Source organism: Ixodes scapularis, unplaced genomic scaffold (genome assembly GCF_016920785.2).
Source record: "Ixodes scapularis isolate PalLabHiFi unplaced genomic scaffold, ASM1692078v2 PGA_scaffold10__122_contigs__length_95168666, whole genome shotgun sequence".
Taxonomy (NCBI): Eukaryota; Metazoa; Arthropoda; class Arachnida; order Ixodida; family Ixodidae; genus Ixodes; species Ixodes scapularis.
In genome coordinates, this window is record NW_024609836.1 from 85,298,685 (window position 1) to 85,323,691 (window position 25,007).

General features: G+C 47.6%; 3 protein-coding genes across 5 annotated transcripts in view; 2 read left to right on the forward strand and 1 right to left on the reverse strand.

Moving 5' to 3' along the window:
- LOC8037293 (delta(14)-sterol reductase TM7SF2) overlaps positions 1-24,062 on the reverse strand; it is a 41,321-nt gene extending 17,259 nt beyond the window's left edge. Inside the window, exons 1-7 of the mRNA XM_042288717.1 lie at positions 23,958-24,062; positions 17,116-17,184; positions 14,703-14,746; positions 13,819-14,305; positions 11,824-12,083; positions 8,746-9,106; positions 3,159-3,353 (exon numbers count right to left, since the gene is read on the reverse strand). Coding sequence (XP_042144651.1) covers positions 3,159-3,353; positions 8,746-9,106; positions 11,824-12,083; positions 13,819-14,305; positions 14,703-14,732 — 1,333 coding nt within the window. The 5' untranslated portion in view covers positions 14,733-14,746; positions 17,116-17,184; positions 23,958-24,062. The remainder of the gene's footprint in view (positions 1-3,158; positions 3,354-8,745; positions 9,107-11,823; positions 12,084-13,818; positions 14,306-14,702; positions 14,747-17,115; positions 17,185-23,957) is intronic.
- LOC8037294 lies at positions 17,506-20,080 on the forward strand. Its single transcript, XM_002412226.4, has one exon. It carries the CDS (start codon positions 17,626-17,628, stop codon positions 18,811-18,813), a length of 1,188 nt encoding a protein of 395 aa, XP_002412271.3. The 5' UTR covers positions 17,506-17,625; the 3' UTR covers positions 18,814-20,080.
- The window catches only part of LOC8037295 (transcription factor IIIB 90 kDa subunit), a 67,561-nt gene continuing 65,643 nt past the window's right edge, over positions 23,090-25,007 (forward strand). Inside the window, exon 1 of one of the 3 annotated variants that reach the window (XM_040220217.3) lies at positions 23,090-23,475. The gene's annotated coding sequence lies outside the window, so the exon portion shown is untranslated. Of the gene's footprint in view, positions 23,476-24,212; positions 24,314-25,007 lie in introns of those variants that run through there. The other 2 variants (XM_029974177.3, XM_029974179.4) reach the window with 2 other exon arrangements.

A 25,007-nucleotide genomic window follows, 5' to 3' on the forward strand; every position in this document is an offset into this window, starting at 1 on the left:
GACATTACCCCGAGAATCCTCGTCTTGGACTGATGACGGTCGATAGACCTCCTAACCGAATTCAGCGACTGCTTTGCGACGTCGTCGAAGGTGCACCTAACAATGGTTGCGAAGCATCGCATCGTTATTAACGACGATGCACTCCCTGCGCATCGGTCGCCGTACCTCTTTAGAGGAAAGAGAGGCCATACAGGAGCAAGTTCAGGAAATGCTCAATAACGACATCCTCCATCCTTCAAGCAGCCCGTGGGCCTCCTCAGTAGTACCGGAGGATGGAAAATAACGCCTAGGTTCTGCGTGGACTAGAAGTAGCTCAATGCAATGACGAAGAAGGACGTCTACCCACTCCCCGGTATCAATGGCAAGCTCGACCACCTGCGCCACTCCCGATACTTTTCGTCGATGGACCCGAAGAGTGGCTACTGGCAGATCAAAGTCGGCGAACGGAACCAAGGAAAGACTGCCTTTGTCACGCCCGATGGACTGTACGAGTTCAAGGACTTTGTACAGCACCGACAACATCCTGGCGTGTCATGGATAACGTGTTGGCAGTCCTCAAATGGCACAACTGTCTCGTTTACATCGACGACGTCGTGGTACTCTTGAGACTTCGACGAGCACTTGAGACGCCTTTGAGCGTGCTTCGCGCAATCAGGACCACCGGGCTTGCCCCCCTCAAACCGAACAAGTGTCAGTTCACGCATGGAGAACTGAAGTTCCTAGGTCATGCTTTGAGCAACGAAGGTGTTCGTCCTGACCCTGAAAAGACTCGCAGTGTAGCGGCGCTCTGGTCAAGTAGTCGAAAGGAGTATAGTTCCCAGTATCTTCTCAAGAAAAGCGCTAACCTTCGCCATTCAACAGGGCGTCCTCTACGAAAAAGAATTTTGGGGATAACAACTCAGCGTGGCTCTTAGTGATCCCTTCGTCTGCAAGAGATCTTCCAAGCCTGCCACGACGACCCGACGTCCAGACACCCCAGTCACAGCAGGATTCTGGCCGATACCAAAGACAGTTCACCAGTGTTGCGCAAGACTGTTTCATCAGTTCCAATGCCGAAACTTCCAACTAAGCCAGCAGGACTCCTGCAACCGATTGCGCCGCCTACTGCTTAATTTTAGCATATCAGAATGAATCTACTAGGACCCTTCCTAGCGTCACCGTCGGGGAACCGCCAGATAATCGTTGCAATAGATTACTTAACCCGGTACACCGAGACAAAGGTGTTGCCGCAGAGGTCGCCAAGTTTTTCATAGAATCCCTCCTTCTCCGGCACGGCGCCCCCGAGGTCCTGATAACCGACGAAGGGTCAGCGTTCATGAATTAGCTAACTTGGGAGATTCTTCGGCTAAGCCACACTAGCCATTACCGAACAACCGCGTACCATCCGCGGACCAACGAACTGACAGAATGCTCAAAAAGACATAAACGTAGAACACAAGATGTGGGACGAGGTGTTACCCTACCTCACTTTTACCTACAACATGGCGGTTGAAGAGACCACCAGAGTGACACCATTTCGGCTGGTGCACGAAACAAAGGTGACGACGATGCTCGACTCAATGCTGCCCCATAAACCTGCCGACGACAAGAGCGAGGACGCCCAGATGGTCATTCAATGGGCAGAAGAGGTCCGTCAGCTCGCCCGACTTCGGATCAGAGACCAACAACGTGTCGACGCTTCGGAAGGCTACGACGCCGTGGGTTGGCCCACAAACTCGAACCACCGGAGGACACGTGATTACACCTGCCGGAAGGTGCACTGCACCAGTCAAGAACCATGGTACGATCTGCCCCGTGACATTCGTCGTACTGCAAAACTGTGCGAGACTTTGTTCTTGGAATTGACTTTCCGCGTAAATATGTGATGTACTTTCTTTTTTTTTCAGGGGGGAGTAATACCGCATGTGTGGCCGAGGACACGCCACGGCTCCCACGTAGGCGTTCGGGATTTGAATCCAGGCATTTGAGATGCGTTTATCGATTGACTCCACTCCATTTTTCTACAAGATTCATATTTACTCTTACCCCAGGTGTAACGGACAAGGCCAACATGACCTTGCCAAGTCAGTCTGCGGAGTGTTTGACGGTCAAACGTTCTAGACAGAATGTTCGAGATACTGAGGGTGATAGATAAGGGGCCGGAGGGCGATGGATAAGGGGCCGGAGGGTGATGGATAAGGGGCCGGAGGGTGATGGGTAAGGAGCCCCTGTGGTCTTGCTGACTCATCCTCGCACCCTCGCTCTAGCCAGCTCTCACGCCAACGCCTTCGACGCTCGCTGCTGTATTCTTGACGCTCATTCTTTCTTCTGTTTCTGGCACAAGTTTGCCCATTAAACCTTTATTTCCAGTTTTAAACTCGTCAATCCGTTTCCACCTGCAACAATATCCGTCATGTCTCGTCACAACGAACAATCTAGAAAAAACAAGCCCTCATATAGTCTGCATCTACACAGTGCGCAACTTAAAAAAAGATTATAGTGTCTTTTTAACGGTAAAAATAAACGATGCCTCGCCAAACGCGCAGTCTCTGTTCAAATGTAGCGCCAGCGGCCCGGACCACATGCCAAAGTTTCAGAGCTAACCGTTATAAGTTCTGAAACTTTCAATGGGAAACTGGGGCTTGTTCCCGGTAACTTGCGCCATTCATCATCGCGTATTCGTGGGCTTCGTCGGCTACCCTTTTCCCATTGAAAATTTCCGCAGATCGCTTATTTGGAAAGAGATTACGGTTAGGTTTGAAACTTCGGCATCTGGTCCGAAACCGCTACACTTGGGCGGAAACTGAGCATTCAGCGATGGTTTAGTTCCTTCTTGCAATTAAGAAAACACTCAACCTTTGTCAGGGACACCCTGCAGATGGACCGCACCGCATAAAATTTAAAAGAGTATAGTCCGCAGAATGCGTCCAGAAATTAATGGTATGCAGAAAACAAGTTGTCTGCTTTTTGCGCAGGAGTTGCGGTGAAGTCAGAACGACGCCAATCTCCGATTGGCTTTGATTGAAAGGAGAGTGGGTAGACCTCAATGCTAATGCCTTGACGTCTAACCACTAAATTTTTCTAATCGACCAATAAGAGCTCGACGCTCTTACATCGTCGCAACCCCTGCAATAAAAAAAAGCAGGCCCAAAAACAAAACAAGAGCCAGAAAGACGAACCAGTGTTGCCGGCGGGAAAGCGGTGGTTGCGGGACGCGAAGCGCCCCTTGATGTAGAGCAGGACGGAGAGCACGGTGGCCGTGACCAGCACCGTCACCAGCAGCTGCAGGCTGTGGAGGTGCAGTGCGGACGCTGATAACCCGTAGTACACCAGGCATCCGAAGGCCGCAGCCGTGGCCAGCAAGTTCACCCAGCCTGTTCGGAAGAGACACACACGGGCTTGCCTTCAAAGAGAAGTTGAAGAGGTCCTCGAGTAGTAAAAAACAGTGAAAGTTTTGATATAGGCAACTCAAACATCATGCGTTTAATGTTTTCTTTAAATCTTATTAGTAGGAATATAGTAACAGCCAACTAAAATTTCGCCGTAGCCCTGCCCGTTACGGTGCGCCGAGCGCAGGAAAGCGGAGAGAAACATTTGAGCAATCCTACGTTAATTCACGGTACAGCCGCAGGGATAGCTGCAACAAGTTACGACCAATTCTTTGGGCATCGGCGTTGCGTTTACATACCAAATGGGCATCTGACCATTTTATTCCGAAACGCAGGAGAGTGTGTCTCCCAGAAGGAGTTCTTGGCACTGACAGTGCTACAACAACATTTTATTATCGGCCACTTTTTTTTTTCCAGAGAGCGCGTGCGGTGGGCATCGGTTACTACAAAAACGCAAAGCATGGAGCAGGTTGTTAACGCTGCGGCAGAGCTCAGTGGCAACGCCTCCACTTCGCACGCGGCGGATCCAGGTTGATCTTTTTTAAGGATTTGGCAACACCGAAGACAGGCGCCCTACAATGCCAAGTGCAACATCAACAACTACTATAACTACAGCATTAGCTACTACAACTCCATCAACAATGCACACAATTCCCGGGGGTGAGGAGAGCCCACAACAGCTGTCGCTGTAAAACTAGCAAAAGTGGCGTGCATAGCTCGCCGCATGCTATGCAACAACCGTTGTACATATTTTACGAAGTGCGGTTTACATTTACTTTTGTGCAAGTTAAATGCGATAACTGAATTTAAGGAACAGAAATCTGTAGAAGTCCACTCCTTACTAAGATTATTTTTAAAAGCGCTTCAGCTCCCATTCACATACGGTTAAAACTCGATCCAACGAAGCTGAAGAGGGGCACGAATTACTTGGTTAGATCGGGAACATCGTTGTCTTGTGTACGCCCTTCTACTTTGTCTTTGTTTTTTGTGCACTGTGTCGATTTTACAAAACTTTGTTAAACCGAAAATGGCATTTTTCAGGCATTAAATTTGATTTTCTAAGCTCGGGCGGGTCGCTCATCTGAACGTGAACGGGCCGCTCATCTGATTGAGAACACTAATATTACTTCTTATCTTTCGGTTGCAGAAACAAGTTCCATTTTTCTTTCACCGATTGCTGAGGGGGAAATTATCACTTTATTACAAGCCTTAAACAATAATTTGTCGGCAGGTCATGATGACCTAAAACCGGCGCCGATTAAAGCTGTGTCTCGACTGATTAGTGCGCCTCTGACTCATATTTGCAACATTTCTTTATCTCGAGGAATCTTTCCTGATAAAATGAAGGTCGCTAGAGTGTGTGTTTTGCATAAAGGTGGGTCACTGCATGATATGAATAACTGTAGGCCCATATCGGTACTACCATTGTTTTCGAAAATCCTAGAACAAGACATCAATGACAAATTGGTATGTTATCTAGCTAAGAAGAACTTAATTCCGCAACAGCAATATGGGTTTCAGAAGAAAAGGTCTACAGAAATGGCGTTATTAAACATAAAAAATAAATTAATCGATAATTTTGAAAACCAGTTATATACAATCGGTATCTTTCTAGACTTTCGAAAAGCTTTCGACTCCATCAAACATGATGTGCTTCTTCAAAAACTACCATTCTACAGAATAAGAGGTATCCCATTAGACTTAATTCGAAACTACTCATCGCATCGCTTACAATACACTGTCATCAACGGCTTTCAATCTGACCTAAAGCAGATTAAGTATGGTGTTCCCCAGGGGTCAATTTTAGATCCGTTGCTTTTTCTTTTATACATAAATGACCTAGTTAACATAGCACAAACTCCAGATATTATATTATATGCCGACAACAATAATGTTTTTTTTACAGATAAAAATCCTAATAGGATTGAGAACATGGTAAACACTTGGCTCGAACGATTATCACACTGACTACAGCTAAATCAACTAGAATTGAACATCAGTAAAACAAAATACATTATCTTCAAGTCGAGAAATAAAGCATATGATCATGATATTTCAATAAAATTCCAAACCGATATAATTGAGCGAGTGCCCTCTTACAAATTTTTAGGTGTGTGGTTTGAGGAAACGCTAAACTGGTCATGTCACATAAACCATGTTTGTGGTAAAATATCTAGATCAGTTGGTATTCTGAATAGAATTAAGTATCTCCTCCCCAGCTGGCTCAAGCGTCAATTGTATTACAGTCTTGTTCACTCACATCTTCATTATTGTCTGTTAGTTTGGGGGTCCACTACAAAAAGCAATCTTAATAAACTCGTTATTCTTCAAAAGAAAGCAGTTCGCTGTATCGAAAACTTACCTTCTAGAGAGCATACCGCCCCTTATTTTTCAAAGTATTCCTTATTGCGTGTTGAACAACTTTTTAATGTTAGATTTGCAATAGAAATATATAAAAATATCAAAAATGACCAAGCCGCATTTCATGAGCAGTATCCTCGTAAAAAAAACAAATACAATTTCAGAGAAGAAAAATATGTCAAATCAAAGACGAGAATGAATTACGGAATACAAAGCTTGGAATATCAGGTACCTAAATTTTTAAAAAGATATCGGGAGATTGAAGCAATGATTATAAGTGCTTTGTCGTTTTATAGCTTTAAAAAGAGTGCAAAAAAGTACTTCTTATCAGACTCTCCTTAGTGATAATTTGTGCCTGTCATTTTAACTTTGTTGTGTATTTAGTATTGTATAAAGTGATCATTTCTGTATAGGCAGTTATAAATGTTTTGCATGGACAATTACGTGACCGCTTTTGATATGTCCGTCGTTGATTAGTTACTTTATGCATTTTCTTTATTATTTTTTTTCTTCTTCTGCTGAGTGATGTGTAGGGCTGGGGGAGCCTCGTCAGGCGGCGTTAGATTGCCTTTTGCTTCCTCAGCCCAGACGCAAAGTCTGAATAAAGATATTATTATAAATCTAGTTTTAATGTAACAACATCCAGAGATCTACCGTAAGATCCCGAGAGATGCTCGACCCTCAAAGATAGCCAACCCAAGCTTTTGACATAATTTGCTATTTTTTTTAAAAATCACAGAAAGGTAGCCTGTTTCTAGTAATTGCAGGGGCATGGCCAATGGTACCCTCGGCAGAAATGGTGTAAATTAGTCGCGGCAGGAGGCAATCGAACATTTCTCCCTAGGAACGACAGTCGAATCTGGTTCATTGCTCCTCCCTGCAATCACAAGTGTCGCAGTTCACAAAAACTAAAACTAGCACTTTTCAACTTTTCTTTTTTTATCGCACCCCAAAAGTTAGCTTACTCCTTATTTTGATTCAATCTGCTTTTGATTTTAGGCAAGCTATCAAGAATGTACAGTACCACAAAGGCGAATTTTTTAAATGCCCCTGCGGCGAAATTGTGCTTCATGCATGCATGAATTTTGTGCATAAAGATTACCCGCACAGCTATCACACGAAGAGAACCTTAGAACATTTAAGAGAACAAAAAATATAGTTGTCATACCCTCGACAATTTCGAGTCGATACTTTTCCTGGCACCGCCATCCGTGCCTTTTTGTCAGCAAACTGCGGGAGCCAGCCGGGCTCACGCCGAAGTTCACATATCCCACCAGGGATGCAACAACAGTGCCCTTTGTGATCCAAGCACTTATGATTTCCACGATTTCTCAGAAGGTGAACGTTTGCGTTTTCTTGGGGAACTTCATTTCCCGGCGACGCAGATGTCACTGGCAGGGCACGGTGTCGGCGTCTTTTTCCAATGCCCAGCATCCAGTGCACACTCATGATTTGTTGCGCGTTAGTTGTGCAGGCACGCTCCAAGATAACGAGAGGTGGAAGTAACAAGTACAAAGCACGTGCTGGAGATGGGACGGCTGAAACAGCCCCGTGCCGTTCTTTCCCTGGCCATGTCCTGCCGTTCCAGCGCACCCGTTATTCGCCCTAACCGGAGGGACAAGTGAATCACCACTGAACGCAGCCAAGCGGAACGACCGAACCCCTCGACCAGCTCAGTGTCAAACTCCATCGGTGCCGTCTGTCGCATATGACGGGAAATGCCATAAAACTAGTGCCATCCGTTACAACTGAGTAAAAGCTCAGATTGCTGCATTTGTTTTTCCGTAAGAGCAAAACCAGGGTCACACTGCGTTATTGCTAGCACTCCAGCAATGAACTTTGAGGCATTCTAAACAAAAAAACATTCAAAATTGCCTCTTTTTGAAACTTTTTTTTTTCTTCCAGGAATGATTCACTAAATCGGGTTGATGGCCATATTTATTTCATTATTTCGAGTTCACAAGAACATTGAGCTGTACGAGTTTGGCGGGGGTATCAGAATCTGTTAAAACAAGAATTTTGTAAAATAGAGTTTTAACTGTAGGCAGTTCTAGGGCCACCCGATTAATGGCACCAGTATACCAGTATGTTCCCCAGAGCCTAGATTGAGGGTTCAACTCAAGCCATGGGGAGTGTTTTCAGTTTAATGACGAGCAGGAAAGCGGGCGAAGGGCTGATGCCTGCAGACGAACAACACGTCCATCACCTCCTTGCAGCTCGCATTCTAAACTGTAGGAATTCGCGTACCGCAACCAAGTCGCCGTTTCCCACGTGGTCCGTCAACAACCCGAGTCCAGCCCGGTTCTTGCACGGGAGCGGGATTCCGCTCCCAGTTTATTGGTACAATAAGACACTTAATCGAAACCACAAATACCCGCGACATTACACAAATATTTACAAACGCCCGTCGAGTCCGAGTTAAACACAAAGAGGGCCCCCAGGCCTCGTGTCCCGTGATTACCCTAGATCCGGTCGCACACACTTGCCCGTTTTCGGTGCCTGCCAGAGTACTAAAAGGCCCTTCGCCCCCTTGTCCACCGAGTATATCTCCAATTCTCGATCGATGGGCGAGGAGGTTTCTCCTCGCCCGCCATGGGGCACCTGCAGCGCCATCCAGTGGCTAAGAGAGAAAGCGGCACGTCGGGAGCCGAACTCGAGATCCCGATCGACCCCGCTGCGACGCGACCATGTGATCATGTCTGAGGTGAGGCAACTACCTAGCTGCCTCGCAGCAACTATGCCAGAGTGATTTGATGGGCGCCCTCGTGAATGCACGGGGCACCATAAAACGCAGCCCAAGAACCACGCGACCTCAATCGAGCAGTTGGAAACTCTAGTCCACGAGTCGTCTACCTGTTTTTCTCTCGCGTTCGTATCTTTTCGTGTGCAACTTAAACCGGGTCGTCTGAAGTACTCTCAGGGAAAGGAATTACGAGACCTCGGCCCTCAGCAAACGCAAGTATGGGAACGGGCCTTCAGACACGAAATGGCAAGGTCCCAACTGAGGTGCACTCACCGTTAAGGCGGTACTTGAAGGCCACGTGATGCTTGAACACCTTGGAGGGGAAGCCGTACACGGTGCGTCCCACAGGCAGGGCCTGCAGCAGGGCCTGTGCCAGCAGGAAGCCGGCGTAGCCCGCGAACAGCTGCCAGCGCAGGTAGGCCTCAAGGGACTTGGGCACCGAAGGCAGCGGCAACAGGGCCCAGCTGCCAGAGAGCAGCTGCACGGCCAGGGCCAGCAGGGGCAGCGACAGCAGCCAGCACAGGGAGGCCAGGCTGGGCCCCCAGCCGAAGGACTTGAGGCTTTCCCACACGGCAAAGCGCTTCTCGCTCTTCCCCTTCTCCGGGAGCTTCCCAGAGTCCGGCCGGTCGTCCGCCTGGGATTGGACGGAGGAGCGATGCGGGCCATGTCGTAGGGCGGCTATTTCCTAACTTTGCGTCCCCTCCCCAATTATCTCGGAGCTGGTTCGCGGACCCCCAGTAAATGTGCTTATACAACTACCACACGTAGACTGACCCGAACAAGTAAGGGCCCGTTCACACATTGCATTCACTTATGACCGAGTTCTTACAATCTTTTACGATGAGAAAACAAGCTCGTGCCATCCATGAGGTGGAACTGCATCTCATTAGAGCGTACGCGATATTCGTGAGATCAAATCTACCTACAATCTACGAGACAGTTATCGCATTGTAATTCCGAGCCAATAGGAAAAGAATGATACGCAACAAAAATAGGAAATATAGACACTTTCAGGCAACGTTTCATGGGCGCCGCCATCTTGATGTCACGTGACCCTCCCACCACCGGAGCTTTCTTTTCATGTTCTTTTACGTTCCGCGTTTTCTTTAGGTCTTTCCAATTTTTTCGGGCTTTCATTTATTCATTTGACATCTATATTTCAACAAAGCTCTTGTATTTTCTCTTTTATGAAATGGAATCGGACAGCGAATGGATCGACGATACAGGATTATGGCCTAGGCTTCAGAGACTATGTAGGTTCATCACATTCTTTCGTTTTTCTCGCTAATAAAGGGCAGTCAACACCATTGCGATATATGCGCGCTTTAGACATTGTTTCCGTAAGTAAAAGCCGAACCGCATGTAAGCACTTTAGCGAGCGACGAGATGAGCGACGGCGACAAGGACGAGAGTCGGCAACGAGCAACGGAGATTTTTTACTGTCGCCCATCGCGTTGCTCAATTTTTGGATTTCTAGAAAACGTCACTCACCGTCTTGGTCGCTTGCCTCGTCGCGCGATTGACCGAGCGACATCGAAGCGGGTCGCCGTCGCTTGTCTCGTTGCTCGCCAAATCGCTTGCATGCGGTTTATACTTCATATCGAGGCACCAATGGTTCAGTGCTGTGTGCGTCAAAATTAGTTAAGTATAAACCGCATGTAACCAATTTGGCGAGCGACGATACAAGGGACAGCGACCCGCTTCGATGTCGCTCGGTCAATCGCGCGGCGAGGCAAACCGCATGGAAGCGAAGGGAGCAAGATACCAAGGAGGTAAGCGACGTTTTTTAAAAATCCAAAAACCGAGCGACAGTGAGAAATCTTCGTCGCTGACTCTCGTCATTGTCGCCGTCACTCGCTAAAGAGCTTACATGCGATTTGGCTTTTACTTAAAAAATGATGTCTAAAGCGTGCACATGCAGTGAGAAGCACAACTGCGATAGCCTTACTGCGGCAGTTGAAATTTCCATAGGTCGCAATGGTGTTGACTGCTCTTTATTAGCGACGAAAACGAAAGAATGTGATGAATTTACATGGTCTCTGAAGCCTAGGCCATAATCCTGTATAGTTGATCCACTCGCTGTCTGATTCCATTCCATAAAAAAGAAACTACAAGAGCTTTGTTGAAATATAGATATCAAATGATTAAATGAAAGCCCGAAATATCAGAAAGACCAAAAGAAAACACACAATTTCAACGCGGAACGTAAAAGAGCACAAGAACAAAGCTCCAGTGGTGGCCGGTGCAGCACGCAATCCGGAGCAACGGCGAGAAACTGGAGGTCGGCTATGGCGGCCTGAGAGCGCACGGAGGGCGCGCCGACTGGTGGCAGCTCGAGTCACTGACTCCCTGAAAGCGTTTATACGGAGATGCCGAGCATTCAACGGCTACCCAATAGATGGCGCCAGTGTCGTCAAAAGAGATATTAATAAAGGCACACGGTTGTAACCAGTCCAAGGTATGAGAACCAGCCTTTATAGTACCACATTTCCACTACGCGGATGGCCAAAGTGCAACGCCGTATTAAAACCTCGTCCGTTCGAAAATTCACACGGTAATTTAAATCTTTATTGTGGTCCCAGCAAATAGCAAACGGGGTTTCCCACTACAGGTGAACCTGCTTACTACTTTTAACCCCGTCGGTGAAAAGAAATTTGAGAGTGCACTGGCTGGTTAGAACTAACTCTCAAAAACCCGCACGACTTCGCAGAAACGAAAGTGAAGCGAAACGCTCCGAAAAAGGCCTCGCGGAGATGCGCGCGGATGTTAATGTCGGGCACGAGATGCAAATGCAATTTTTAAGATAAACAAAGCACAGTGCACGGCGAGCGCACGACTTCGCAAAAACGAAAGTGAAGCGAAATGCTCCGGAAAAGGCCTCGCGGAGATGCGCGCGGATGTTAATGTGGGGCACGAGATGCAAATGCAATTTTTAAGATAAACAAAGCGCAGTGCACGGCGAGCGCGATGTCGACGACGACAACGACGGCAAATCACGAAGGTAGGGTGAACCTGACGTAAGGCCGGCACTAGTGCCACCAAAACTAACTGCCAAACCCCGACTAATCAAAATGCCCCAGCGTGCATCGCCAGCGCCGTCGGCTGCCACGAGGCATGGTGCCGGGAACCCCTTCTTCAACCGTTTAGTGTCATATATCGTCCGTTCGTCGAGAGCGGTGCCAAAATCCAACTGGTGCATTTACTGCATCCCAAAAAGTGGTCCCTCGGCTTTTGCAGTCGTCATTTTGGGACCGCTTTTTGCGCGGGAGTAGAACGAAACGCCGAGCATGCCGGTCCGATGCGCGTTCCAGGCGCCGTGGTGGCACGGACAACGAAGGGCGACCCACTCACCCCGGTGGTCTGCATGGTGGCAATGCGGGCCGAGGTCCTCAGCGCGCCCCGCCCCCTATCTGGGGTGTAGAGCACCTGCGACTTGTCCAGCTGGATGCGGGGCTCCGCCAGGACCGAGTTCCCCTTGGGCTCTGGTCGCTCCGCGCCGGCCCACGGAGTTGGCACCGACCGGCGGCGCAGCGGAGAACGCGGAGTCACCGTCTGGCCCGGCGTGCCGACCGGGAGGCGCGGCGGCGTGGCCGCACCCTTGCGGTTAATCTCTGCGCGGGGCGTCGAGTTTGAGTAATAGACCCGGAGGAAAAGGTCTCAACCGACGGGGATCAACGGCTCGGTAAACGCGGACGAGGAAAAGACAACCACGACGGGACACTGGCTCTAATAAGGTGTCGCACTGGCTGGATGGAGATTTAACTTCTGAGGCACTCAGATGATCGGAATGAAATTTGCAGGGGAGATTTAACATGGGGTGTATTGTGCAAACTTTTTCAGCTCTCTAGGACAATTTTACGTACCTGCATAAGATGATTTTCTTCGTTAAATGTGAAATTTAGGTTTGTGCTTCTCCCCATAAACACGACATGAGCAGTCAACTACCACTTACAAGACTGACATAGTCACTGATGGGCACGGTTTTCCCAAAAAATATTTGAGAGGTGAACATCGAAAAGAAGAGGGGGGGGACACTGGGAGGAAGGGGTTCTACTGAAGCACGGATATACTGTGCGCCGAATTTATACACTTTATTGAGCGCACTTCACCCGCAAAGGAATGATGCCAAATGCAGGCATCAGTCTGATAAGCATGGTGCTGCGAGATTCGCTGGACCTGAATGTTCCAAAGCATCATACGTTTCAAAGGCTGCATCTTTTAGTTTATCGTTGACAAAATGTAGAGGTGTCTAGCACATCACAAAGGCAGGCGATCGGTACGGCTAGTGGGTGGCAGAGCCACCACAGCCTGCCATGGGGAAGACTCTGGTGACAGGTTAATATACCAGTAGAGTCTGCTTTCAATGTGACCTTTCTGCTTTTGATAACACTTAATGGCAAACACAGCCAAAGCTTAGCACGAAGCTATGAGTGCATGTTTGCATATGCAAAGAAACAAAATTTTTTTTTAAAGAGTCTAGATGGAAAAAGAATGTCATAAAATGAATTTACAACTAAAGAAATAATTTTGTAGTGCTTTATTTACGTCACAAAACGAATTTGCAGTTGGCGCTTGCAGGAGCCCACAGAAAATGTGGCCGCTATGGTGATGTGATGCTTGCGCTCTTTTGGGTGCTTCTTATGGTCTCTAAAAGTTACTTAATCATCTTTATTTGAAGTGCAACAAAAGAACAAAGCTTATTAAGTAACACTAAGAGCCCAAAGGAATCTTTGAAAGAGTGCAAGCACCCCGTGATAGACCTGTGCGCCGGTCAGAAATTGACGGCAATAGTGTGCTGAAGTGTTTCCTTCCGGTGGCGGCGGCGTGAAGAAACGCATTCAACCGGCGGCGCGCCACGCTGAGTGTGCGGTGGCGGTGTGGGGGTTCTGGGGACCTCAGGGGCAACGCCAAACAACTCCGGCGAAACTTGCGGTGGCGGTGCACGGGTCCACCATGTGATCAGTGGCGACTACCGCGGGCGCCAACTACAAATTCGTTTTGCGCCGTAAATATAGCTCTAAACTTTTTGTTGGTCGTTGTAAGTTAATTTTATGGCATCTTTTTCTTGTCCAAAAAGTCACCTCCTTTTCGCCGGAAAGGAGGCGACTTCCTCTCCACCGTTCGCTCTGCTAATGTGGAAAGAGGTGGGAGGAGTTTCCACTTCGTTCTTGACCTGTCACCGACTATAAGTGAAAATTTGGGAACCGAAGCAATGATTCAGTAAACACTCGGCCGAGAGACGTATTCTAAGTACCACAACAACATGCGTGACAGAGATGAAAAAAGAAAAGAAGTCCTCCAACGCCAACAGACAATTCAGTGAACGCTTGACGTGCCGCCACTCACCATGCTGTTTCGCAGCCGGACTGACGCTCCGCCTCCCTCCTGCCATCGACGGACGTGACGGCGACTTGGACTGCGCGCGGGGGGTGTCCGCCCTCTTTGCGGGGCTCTTGGGCGCTGCGCTCTTAACTGGACCCCGGTCCGAGCTGCTGGCCCTGGCACCGCTTCGGGCCGGCGACTTCTTGACCGGGCTCGGCTTCCTCTTCGGCGACTTTTTGGCCGGGCTCGGCTTGCGGCCGGGCGACTTGGCGGACTTCTTGGGGCGGCCCACTTTGCCCGGGCTCGACTTGCGGCCGGGCGATTTGCTGGACCCCTTGGGGCGACCCCCACGGCCCTGGCTGCGGCTACGGCTGCGGCTCGCTTGCCGCTTGCCGGGTGGAGACGGCTTGGGCGACCGGCCACGGCTCGGGGAGCTCGACTTGTCCCGCACCACGGTGGAGGCGAGTCGGCTGCCGGAGTTGGATCTGGTCGTCCGCCTTCCTTCTGAAGGCTGCGAGGCAAGAGCGGGACAACGCTTTCTACTTTGTTCAACACATTAATAGAGACATCTAAACGACTAACTCAAACTACGAGTCATAATAAAAGAATTTGTATGCAAAGCTGTTAAAATTTTAAGTTTGGTCCGAGAGGCTGAGTAGACTGGCAAGACTAGAAACGCGACATCAGATGTGGGGGCATCACAGCTTGTCCCCGACGGATTACAAGAAGCTTGATGACAGGAAATAAATGCTGGCTAAGCTTACGCCACGTGCCTTGGTATTCCAATACAATGTTTTGATTGAGGTAGCTAAAAAAACGTGGTGCAACGAGGGCTGCCAAAAAACATTGTCACAGATGCTCCGATATGGCTCAACAGATGGCCACTTTAGCGAGGCCTGTCTGCTCACCTGCGTCTTGGTCTTTTTGTCAGGGGCCATGTCAGCTGTGCTCTCTGCGAGGGGAACGAGTCGCCAGTTAGAATCATGGAGGCCGACCGACAGGTGCTGCACCCATGCCGTGCAGCCATTTTGCCAATCACGCTTCGCATCCGACATTGATAACACACTCGGACGCAGCGACAAGGCTCGAAACAATGCGCGGCTATACTTGATGCGACAACGACAGTGGTGGCACTTGTGGGTGCGAGACAGGGGAAGAGATAGCGTGAAAGAGGCTGCAAGAAATGCAACATTCCCCTGACATTCAGTACTGCTTGCCAGCAGCAGGTGGCTCTGCTTTTGAACAAAGACACAACACTTGTCATGTTCGTTATGCAAAGTGCAATCGTAGATGGACGGATGTCAACGGCTTTACCCTTTAAAAAAGGCAATAGGTTTCACCGCCTAGTCTAAAAACCCCACACTCTATTCCTTCGCCCCATTAAGCCAACTTGTACATAGGAGGATTGCCCATATACCGTAATAATATGTGATAATCCCGAAGTTGGTCAAGTTCTAGTGGCATTGTAGCAGCACACTAACAAAAGTCGGTCCAACCCAATAACATATCCAGGATTTTTTTTTATTTCTTTGGGGAGAAGCTAAAAGTTGCTCCCTCTGGCTACGCCACTTGTCCAACCACTGTACAAAAATCTAAATACAGGATGTGTAAAAAAAATTTTTTGACAAGGTATTTTTTATTGCAGAAATAAACTGCATCATCGACCACCCATTCTTCACTCAAATGTAGCACTAGAGGTCACAACCAGATGCCATATTTTCAGCATTTACCGTAATCGTATTCAAAAGTAATAAGTGATTTTCTGAAATTTTAAATGGTAAAATAAAGCTTTATGGCGCCAGTTAAAAAACGGGCGAAAATGGGCCTCATTTTTTCACTAAAAATTTTCGAAAAAAAAAAAAAACAAACATAACTTTTTAATAGGGTAATGTTTAGTGTTTAAACCTTGCTGGTTCGGACCTCAACCACTAAATTTGGGAGGAGAATGAACAATTCAAGCAATTTACTTTTGCGAGTTTTTTTTTTTTTTTTTTTTTTGGGGGGGGGGGGGGGGGGGGGCCGTTTTGTGTTTCATTTATTTATTTATTTATTGATACTGCAATCCCTGAAAGGAATTTTAGCAGGTGGGTATACACTTGATTCACAACATATGCAGGCATACAAAATAGCAAACAAGTCGCAGAAACAGAAGAACGAATATTTTTCAGAGGGACAAAACTAATTTAGAAGGGATTCAAATAAAGACAATGGTGGCTGGTGTACGATAAAAGGGGAGAGGTTTTATATTCATAAGTTTTCGTCAATGATAGTCTCGACAACTCAATTTATATAATTGTACACCTCGTTCGCAAAATACTACGTAAAACTGAAAACAAAACGTCCCAAAACCAGTGGGCATATTGTTGCGCCTCTGAGCGTGAAAACCGTTGGCGGGAATCGGCGCCCCAGACGCCACCATTCCGCTAACGAACGAACAGAATCAAAACAAAGCAAGCGACTAATTTGAAATTCGTCACCGCGCTTTTGTTTACCGGACGATCGGGAGAGCGCAACGCTGGCAGCCCCATCTGACGTTCGCCGACGTTCGCCTGCTCGAATGCGGGGATTAGGCTTAACGGTCTGCGCCGCGTCTGCTCAAAGAAGCCGAACGCGCTTGTGTGGCCCGCACGAGAGTACACCGCTTCCGAAGTAAGCTAAAACATTCGTTTTTGTAAGAACTGTGAAGCAATGCCGAGCTAAGCGTCCGTAAACGTGTCTATAAATACAACGCCATTGTGCTACCAAAACCGAATCGAAGATAAAAAAAAAAAAAAAACGAAGCACGCCGGAAAAAGCGGTATTTTGCCCGGTCACTGAACCACGGGGGGTTACGTTCCTATCTGACCGGAATGCTATCAACGTTGCATTTCACGCATTTAAGCATTGAGAATAGACAAGGCCTTATAAAAAAAAAAACTCGGCTGCAAGCATTTTTTTCAAAAAATGCGCGATAAGGAAGCCAACCCCCCTTCAAGCGCGGGACGCGTAAGAACAAGCGTTCTTCGCCGGACCTTCCGTTAATGCCGCCTTGGATTATATCGGCAGGCAGAAGGATTAGTAACATCCAACTACGGGTGAAGTGCGGGTGAAGTTGTAGCGATAAGAACGAAGTCGAAGCGATGGATGCATCTGTCGGTACCCTCCATGACGCACAGCTCCCGAGTCTCCTCAAAACCGCGCGCAATGTTCTTAAAGTTCTCACTAAGACTTTGTCGCTGACAACGCCCAAACATATTGAGGATGTTTACGCACATTTCGAGTTCACAATCATGGCGTAAATCATTTGGAAAAAAGGGTATAAACATTGGAGCGTGGACATACCCGTTTCAAACGAATGGTCCCAACCGACGCCTTGTCAACGCTGAAGATGGTACCGCACGCCATTGGCTGCTGGAACGCAAGATGACGTTTGATTGGGTCAGACCCGTGAGTTGTTTAAAACAGCCTATTCTATTGGATGGAAATTAGTGACGTCAGATTATTTTTTAGCGGCTGTTTTATATTTCTTTTGTTTTGGCACCCGCCATTCCGCCGCTCTAAACATTGTGAGAGAAAACATCCATCCACATATTGTATTCGAGTGAAAATAAAAAGATTACCAAAACTTTTACTCTCACTTTCTCTTGTGCTAGAAAAAAAAAAAAGAAAAATGAGGACCAGACGACTTGAACATAGAGCAACGGAAGTATCCAAGTCAATCCAATGTCTGGCGCGCGCTGACATTTGTTCGGTAAAAAAGGTAGAGGTCTGTAGTGGTCCGGTATTCCGTCTATTTGCTCAAGAAATTGTTGAAGACTTGAGCTTGTTAACGTAATTTTACTTGCCAAGAGCATGGCCGACGAGAGCGGCGTCTTCAAACTACCCGAAACCCCCGGAGCATATTCCGTGTCCGACGTCAACAGAACTATTCTTCTGGCCAGTCTGGAGGTGCTGGGTTTTCCGGAGCGACCAAGCCTCAAGGGTAAAGAAGCTGCGAGTGAGGCCAGAAACGTACTGCACTACCTCTTCACGAGATTCGACAAGGCGAAAGCGCTGTCGAGTTTTCGTTCGTGCTGGCCTGTGGACGTCGGCACATCCGACAAGCTGTTCCGGGACGTTGCGACCGCCTGGATTCAAACGCTCAAGGCGAGTTCGAACGCCGGCTCCTACTTTGACAACTTCGCGCCTCAGATCCTTCTGTACCCGAGACACGCGCAGCACATGGCATTCCTCGCCGACTTCTCCACCTTTGTGCTCTACCGCTGGCTGAGTGAGCGAGCTGTCATCGAACTGCCTCCCTCGGCAGACACGGCCACCCTCTCAGCCGCTTCCGCAAAGATTGCCGCCGCCAACGCCACACTGCAGTCGAAGCTTGCGGCAGTGAGGAAAGACGAAGAGGTTTTCCTCGGGGAACAAGAAAAGCTCGCATCGGCCCTCACGAGGAAAAACGAGCTGCTCCGTCAACAGGCCCGCTCCTTCGGCAACCTCGAAGAAGCCGAAGCGTTGCACGCGAAGCTGGCAGGCCACGTCTCAGCTCTGCAACGCCTCCCTACTGTGATAGGCCAGCTGACGACGGCGATAGTTTTGGCTTCGGCCCAGGAGTTCGACGGCTCGAGGTACACCGCCGGTGACGATTGTGCGATGCCATTGAACATCACGAGCCTTCTGGAGGACCTCAAGCAGAAAGCCGAGACGCTAAGTAACAGGCTGGGGCAAGTCGATTGGAACAAGGTGCGGCACAACATTGCAGCGGCCACGAAGCGTCTGGAAGGGCTGAGGGAACGCTTGGACAGCGCCCGGTCCTGCAGGGAGCGTCTGGAGCTGCTACAGGCACAGTATGGAGAGCGGGCTGCCGCGGCGACTGCGCTGATACTCGAGGGGCAGCCACCGTTTCGAGTGCGGCTTCCCGACGGCGCGGTACTTCACCCTCCCGACGATGATCTGGGGCAGGCGTCGGGAGTTCACCCGTTGACGGAGCAGGAGGTGGAAGAAACCCTCGCCTTGATACTCCAAGACATCCTCAGGGACCAAGAGAAATGAGGCCTGCTCTTGGCCTGGTGCTTTTCCTGTTTCCTTTTTAGCGAGTAGTGTTTCTACAGCGTTTCCCCCCCGGGTAAATGTTTTATTTTTGTTTATCTAAAAATAAATTATGCATCGCCTTTGTCAAGGTAATGGTTAGTTCCGAAACTTTAATGGCATGTGGTTGGGACCGTTAGCGCTACATTTGGGTGGAGAATGAGCATTCGGCGCAATACGCAGTTCAGTTTTGCGGTAAAACCCTTTCATATATACATATATACTTTCTGAACTCTCTGTACTTCTCTTGTTTCTTCCCGTCGTTAACATTTGTATCATTTGTTGTTTCTTCTGCCAATTAAAAGCAATCTTAAACCAGCTCGCCTCCACCCTCGTTTTAGTTTATTTTTTCCTTGCTTTTTTTATGCCTTCGGTTTCGAAGCTCAGAGAAAGTGCCTAGACAGACACAAAGCTGGGTGAAAAATACAAGGCACAGTCGCACAGGGGCGTAATGAAAAAGACAAAAACATGACAGAAGCCATCTAATCGGAGCGCCAAGCCATATTTCCATAAACCCTGTTTGCCATATTCAAACTTTTTCTTTTTTTGATAAGGCTACGTGCTGCGTTACGCAATCTGCATTTCTTCCTAATCTCAAATGCCTCGTGTACTTCTCCGGACCTTGGCAAAATGTTTATGTGAAAGTTGAAACGCTCAAGCACATGGGGGCATCTATTACAATGAATAGCAAGGTGGCCGTACCGGCTCGCTCACGTGGTCGCCGCATCCGTTTACACACCTTGGCTTTAGTCAACGAGATGAATTCGAACAAGAATCCCCTGGCGCATGCAGCGCATTTCTTCTGGACCACCTGAGGCCACGCGAGCGAGCCCGTCTGGGCATCTTGCTATTCATTGAAGGCATCGAGATTGTGGCAAGGCACAAAGACAAATTCCAGGGAAGCAGACGAGGACAATTTTCTGTAGCTTTGCAATCAAAGCTTATGGGCACACGGGCGCTTGTTCATCTGAGCAATGGCTTCAGCATGACAGTTTGTTCAACGCACTTCCATAAGACAGACTATACGTATCTGCTGTCAGTTCGAAGGCAAATAAAGAAACGCTTACAGCATTTTTAGGCGCATCTGTGTGCCGATCGTGAGGTGTGGTTAGAATGGACAGTTTTGGTGGGACGGGTCGCGACAATGTGAATAACCGGTATACAGGTGTAGTAAACTGTATATTTGAATATTTGTTTTGGCAAAGCAATAAATAAAAACCCTTAAAACTGCCGATGGCGTCCTCTCCTCATCCTCATCTTCCCCCTCCTCCTCCTCTTCTCCTGCCGCTGAATTTGTTCACGGGTGACGTGACACGAAGTCGAGGCTCTAAATTTAGCGGGGAGGTCACGTGACGTCAATTTCCCCGCTAAATTTAGCAGGGAAACTTAAAGTTAGCAGAAAAATTTTTGCGCTAAATTTAGCAGGAAAATTTCCCCGCTAACTTTATAATAGAAACATCCCATAATGCAGCGCGCAGTTATGCCTACGCCGCTTAACTCGGAAGCGGGCTCCTAAGAGCTGTGCTATAAAAAGTACACCGGGTGCAAGTTACTTAAAGTGAAGTACTATGTTTTTTTTTGTTTTTTTTTTTTAAAAGTAAAGTACACATGTTTTTAAACATAATCTTTCATGATGCCCTTTCATTCGCCTATAGAGTTTTTTTGTTTTTTTTAACTGGTATGCATTGTTTGCTTTCGTGTTTGGTGAGGTAGAACATACTTGGAAGTCGGAAGTTGTACTTTCATCTGAAAGTACCAGCAAAAATACTTCGAGTAAAGTACAGATACATACATACCCAGAGAATGTGCTTCAAGTAAAGAATAATTTTTCTAAATCCACTCAACACTGGTTAGTCAGGAGGAGCACTTGTGGAATTTCAGTCCCCCACCCCCTCCCCTCCCTCCACACCCCAATCGTCATGGACATCACACCTACCACCACAGCTCAGTTGCTCCCAGTAATGCAGCAGGGTTGAAAGCTTGGCTAGTTGATGGTGATTCATGATGAAATAAAAAGCACACAAAAAACCAGGACAAAAAATGAAAGCCGTTTACAACTCCCTGTAACGCCGAATTAGAGCGCAGCTCTTGAGGAGGAGGAGGGAAGGGTACTAAGGGGAGGGTAAACCCCTCCTCCCTCCTCATTCTCCCTGCTACTTCTCCCTACTCTTCCTTCTTCTCCTCCCTTCCTTCTCCTCCACCGGCTCCCCTCATTCATTAACCTCCGCCCCTCCTCCTTGCCGCTCCTCCTCCTCCCTCTTTCTCCCCCTCCTCCATTCTTCACCCCCTTCTCCATCCCGACGGCGACGCGTTCAAGCAGGCCCGTAACAAACCGTGAAGACTTGGATCCGCAACGGGGTCCGGAAGTGATTACGTCAGTACGGGTTCCGGCTCCCGGATTCTGTGTTTCGAGTTTGTTTGAACCGCGCTTTACACCGATGCGTCACGCCGCTCAAGCCGTAAACGGCAGTGCTGAGAAATACTTTAAGTACATTGTGCTTAAAGTACTACTTCAAGTAGGTTTAGGAAACTTGTACTTTACTTGAAGTACATTCTCTGAGTCTTGTACATTTTTTTCTGGTACTTTTGAAGGAAAGTACAATTCCCAACTTCAAAGTACACTACCCAAGTTTTATTTTTGTTAAATTTGTATCACGAAATGATGCTTTGTCAACTTCGAAGAAATACCGGGAGGGATATTCTACTCTCACGAGAAACGTGAGCAGACGACGCATTGCTCTGTTTGTTCTGGGGGTAGCTAAATTTCCCGTAGCTTTTTTTAACTCTGGCTACTTCTCAGTCGGTCAGAGAAAGCAAGGAGGTTTAAAATATTAGGAGAGAAAAAATTAATCAAAATGTAGCACCCGAGACTGTGGTGCGGAAAAATTAAACGTTCAAGTCGAAGAAAAAGACAACAGAGGAGAACGTCCCAATGTTTTGAGACATTCTCTTTTGCCTTTTCCTTCGACTTGAAAGTTCCTTCATTTTTTCGCACCCCAATTTTACGTGTCACATTATGATTAATTATCACCAGCCCGCTTGCACACTCACTGGACACTCCTCTATGAGAGGATTGCTTGCGGAAGCTACGGGGCTGACGCCATGCCTTCTCATAGGTACATTTAACCGCATTGGGTGCAACAACCCAGCGCAAGGGGCGCCAGACTCAGAAGAGGAACTTCTGAATTTGGCTCCATTCCTGAAAATAACTACTCTGTGGCCACTTGATTTTATCAAATATTCACTGCTGTTTTTTTGAAAATAGGTCATGCACCCCTGATTACCGCTGGACAATGCATACCAGTTAAAAAAATCACTGTATAGGGGAATGAAAGGACATCGTAAAAAGTTGTGTTAAAATACTTGTACTTTACTTTGAAAGTACATTGCATTTATAATACTTTAGTTCAAGTACGTTGTACCTGCAGTGTACTTACTACTTTACTTGAAGTACATCATGTCTCATTTACTTAGTACTTTACTTGAAGTACCTTTAAGATGTACTTTACCCAACACTGGTAAACGGGCGCCAGAGCTGCGCTCTAAAAAGGGGACATGTACGACAGACAAGCGCTTGCCTGTCGTACGTGTCCTCTTTCTGTCCCGGTTTATTGTGTGTGTATTTTATTAAGGCAAAAGCCTTGCCAGCCTCATTACGCGAAAAGGCGTCGGCGTTGTGCCAGAAAAATTCGTTATAAAAAATGATGGCCGTTTACAACTCCCTGTAACGCCGAATTAGAGCGCAGCTCTTGAGGAGGAGGGTGGAAGGGTACTGAGGGGAGGGTATACCCCTTTTCACGGGGTGACTTCCCGTGACCTCCGTGACGTCACGGGGGTCACGTTATTTCGGAGGGTGTGGGGTCACGTGACCTCATGGTTACGCCAGGTTACGCCGACGGCAACGGAGACGGCGACGCCGCTCAAGCCGGAATGGCCCTTCGTTGAACACCGCATTGCCTGCATTATTTCGGAAACTTCAGAAATGCACCAAGCTTTCGGTGCACTCGCTCGCCTTCTTTTTTCTTCCAAGAACTTTTCATTCCTAGACTAAGCGGTAAACAAAAATCACGGAAGTAGACATTTTGCGCCTTTTGTGACACCAAGAGAGCGCAAGAAAGCTCAGAACGAGCTGCCACCCGCTAGTGGCGCAAGCTGCCGCCCAATTCCAGAGACTCAGCTGGACTTATTTATCCGTTCAGTAACGTTGGCTTTCCGTCCAAGGCAGTCTCCATTGGTCTCCATTTGACTGTATATCCATTCATTAATTATCGCCAAGATCGCCAACGTCGGCCGACCCTTTTCCCTCGATACGGCCTGGCAGGCATAAAATTGTGCGGCATGTGTAGCTGTATCTCGGTTCCGACTTTCGCTGATTTAAAACTTGGAGTTAATTTACGAAGCGAGGAATATTTACGAAACGCGTTCGCGCCCTTACGTGTGTTCTGTGTCATTCAACGAAACGAACAGCCTCACGTGGATATCGTTTTCTCGTTGTAGCAAAACAAGAGAGGCATACGAGAGTTCGTGACGTTGACACGGCCACTTTGACCATATACCACGATTTCGTACAACTCGGACGTCCATAAAGAGAAGAGAAGATCCTATCAAGAACCTATCATACCAAAGGTAAGCTCCAACTCCTCATCTATCCAAGCAAAAGGCATCTCAAAAGTAACCAGATTCCAAGTTGCGTGGTTTGCTCATCTTTTTGGACGCCAGACACTTCGACGAGCTTTGAAACCGTGGATCTGAGCTGGACCATTAGTCTGGGTTCGAATTTCGGTAGAGCTACTTTTATTTTTAGTGTCAAACAATGAATCTAAACTGCTCTTTTATGTAATCAGATTCTTCGATCGGTTGCGGGCTGTTGGATTTAGGTTAATCGGAGGGAAAAGATTCGTAACAGCTGCCAAAAAAAACCCGCCCACTCTCCAGCGCGCTTGTTCCGTATTTGGGGTATTTGGGGAGTGTTCGCTCAGAATTTTTTCGCTCGCGTGGATAAGTTTGAAAGTGTTGAGTGTGATCCTCCCGAGTCATGCAAGCTTAGTTCGACATTTGGGAAGAACAACAAATAATAAAATAAAAAGGAGTCTGAAGGAAAAGCGTACCTTTTTGCTTCGCACGTGGCTGGCGCCTTCGACTAAAATCTCAGTTGAGGGCTCCGTTGCTCTTTACGTATAGTTAAATTGGTTTCGGTGTGCCATGCTGCTAGCAATTTTGTTGTTGTTAATCAAAATAAGACGCTTTGTTGTAATTTCATGTTTTTTGCCGTGTCCGTTTTGAGGCGATAAGAAAGGGTAAGAAAAATGAAAACATTGGCGGCTACGACAGTCCTGTCTGTGTTAAAGCAAGGAAAGTATTTGTTTATTTTATTTTGTTCGCCAGTCTCGGGTTTTACGAAAGTTGAAAGTTTGCCAGTGCCTCTGTCTTTTGAAATAATTCTACCCTCATGTGTGGATATATGGTATGTTCTGTTTATTCATATTGCATTAGGCAAGTGTTTCATCAGACATTTAAAACTTGAAATTTGCTTTGTGATCGTCGCCTATGTAAGTGGGCAGAGTGCAGCAAAGAAAGGCGTGAGACAACAAAAGTTTTATTCTTTCGTAGATGACTACAGGAACATATGAAGCGACATCATGGTTCTTGTGGTTTTGTTGTTTGCGTTTATCTTTTCTTCCGGTAATAGGATATTATGAATGTCGAGTTGGCTCAACCTATCGTACCAGTACGGTCGAGTGAGAGTGTCAGTGTTGTTCACCCCATCGAAGATACGTCAGTGTTCCGGCCCCCTCCGCAAAGGACCATATTCATCTGCAGAGTCGTTAAAATCTGCAAAAATTTGTGCATCCTTTTTAATTCAGCTTTAGTTCAGCATGTTGCGAGCACCATCCATCTGAGAGAAACCAAAGAGAAATGAGTGGTGGCTCAAGGCATAGATCCAGACGTGCCTGCTGGTATAGACCCGCTGCTCTGAGGCAGGGGGCGCGAGCGCTTCCGGAATACTTACCCAAGACACGACCCTGTTATGCTGGCTGCACCATCCAGGTGGCTCTGTAACGTTCAATTTTGCACGTGCCACGTTCGAATACATGCATCTGTCAGCATTTGTAGGTGCGCGATTTGTAGATGCGCGGTCAGCATTTGTAGATGCGTTT

Coding starts and splice junctions, on each gene's coding strand:
- LOC8037294 (XM_002412226.4), top strand. CDS start 17,626: ATGGCCGACGAGAGCGGCGTCTTCAAACTACCCGAAACCCCCGGAGCA.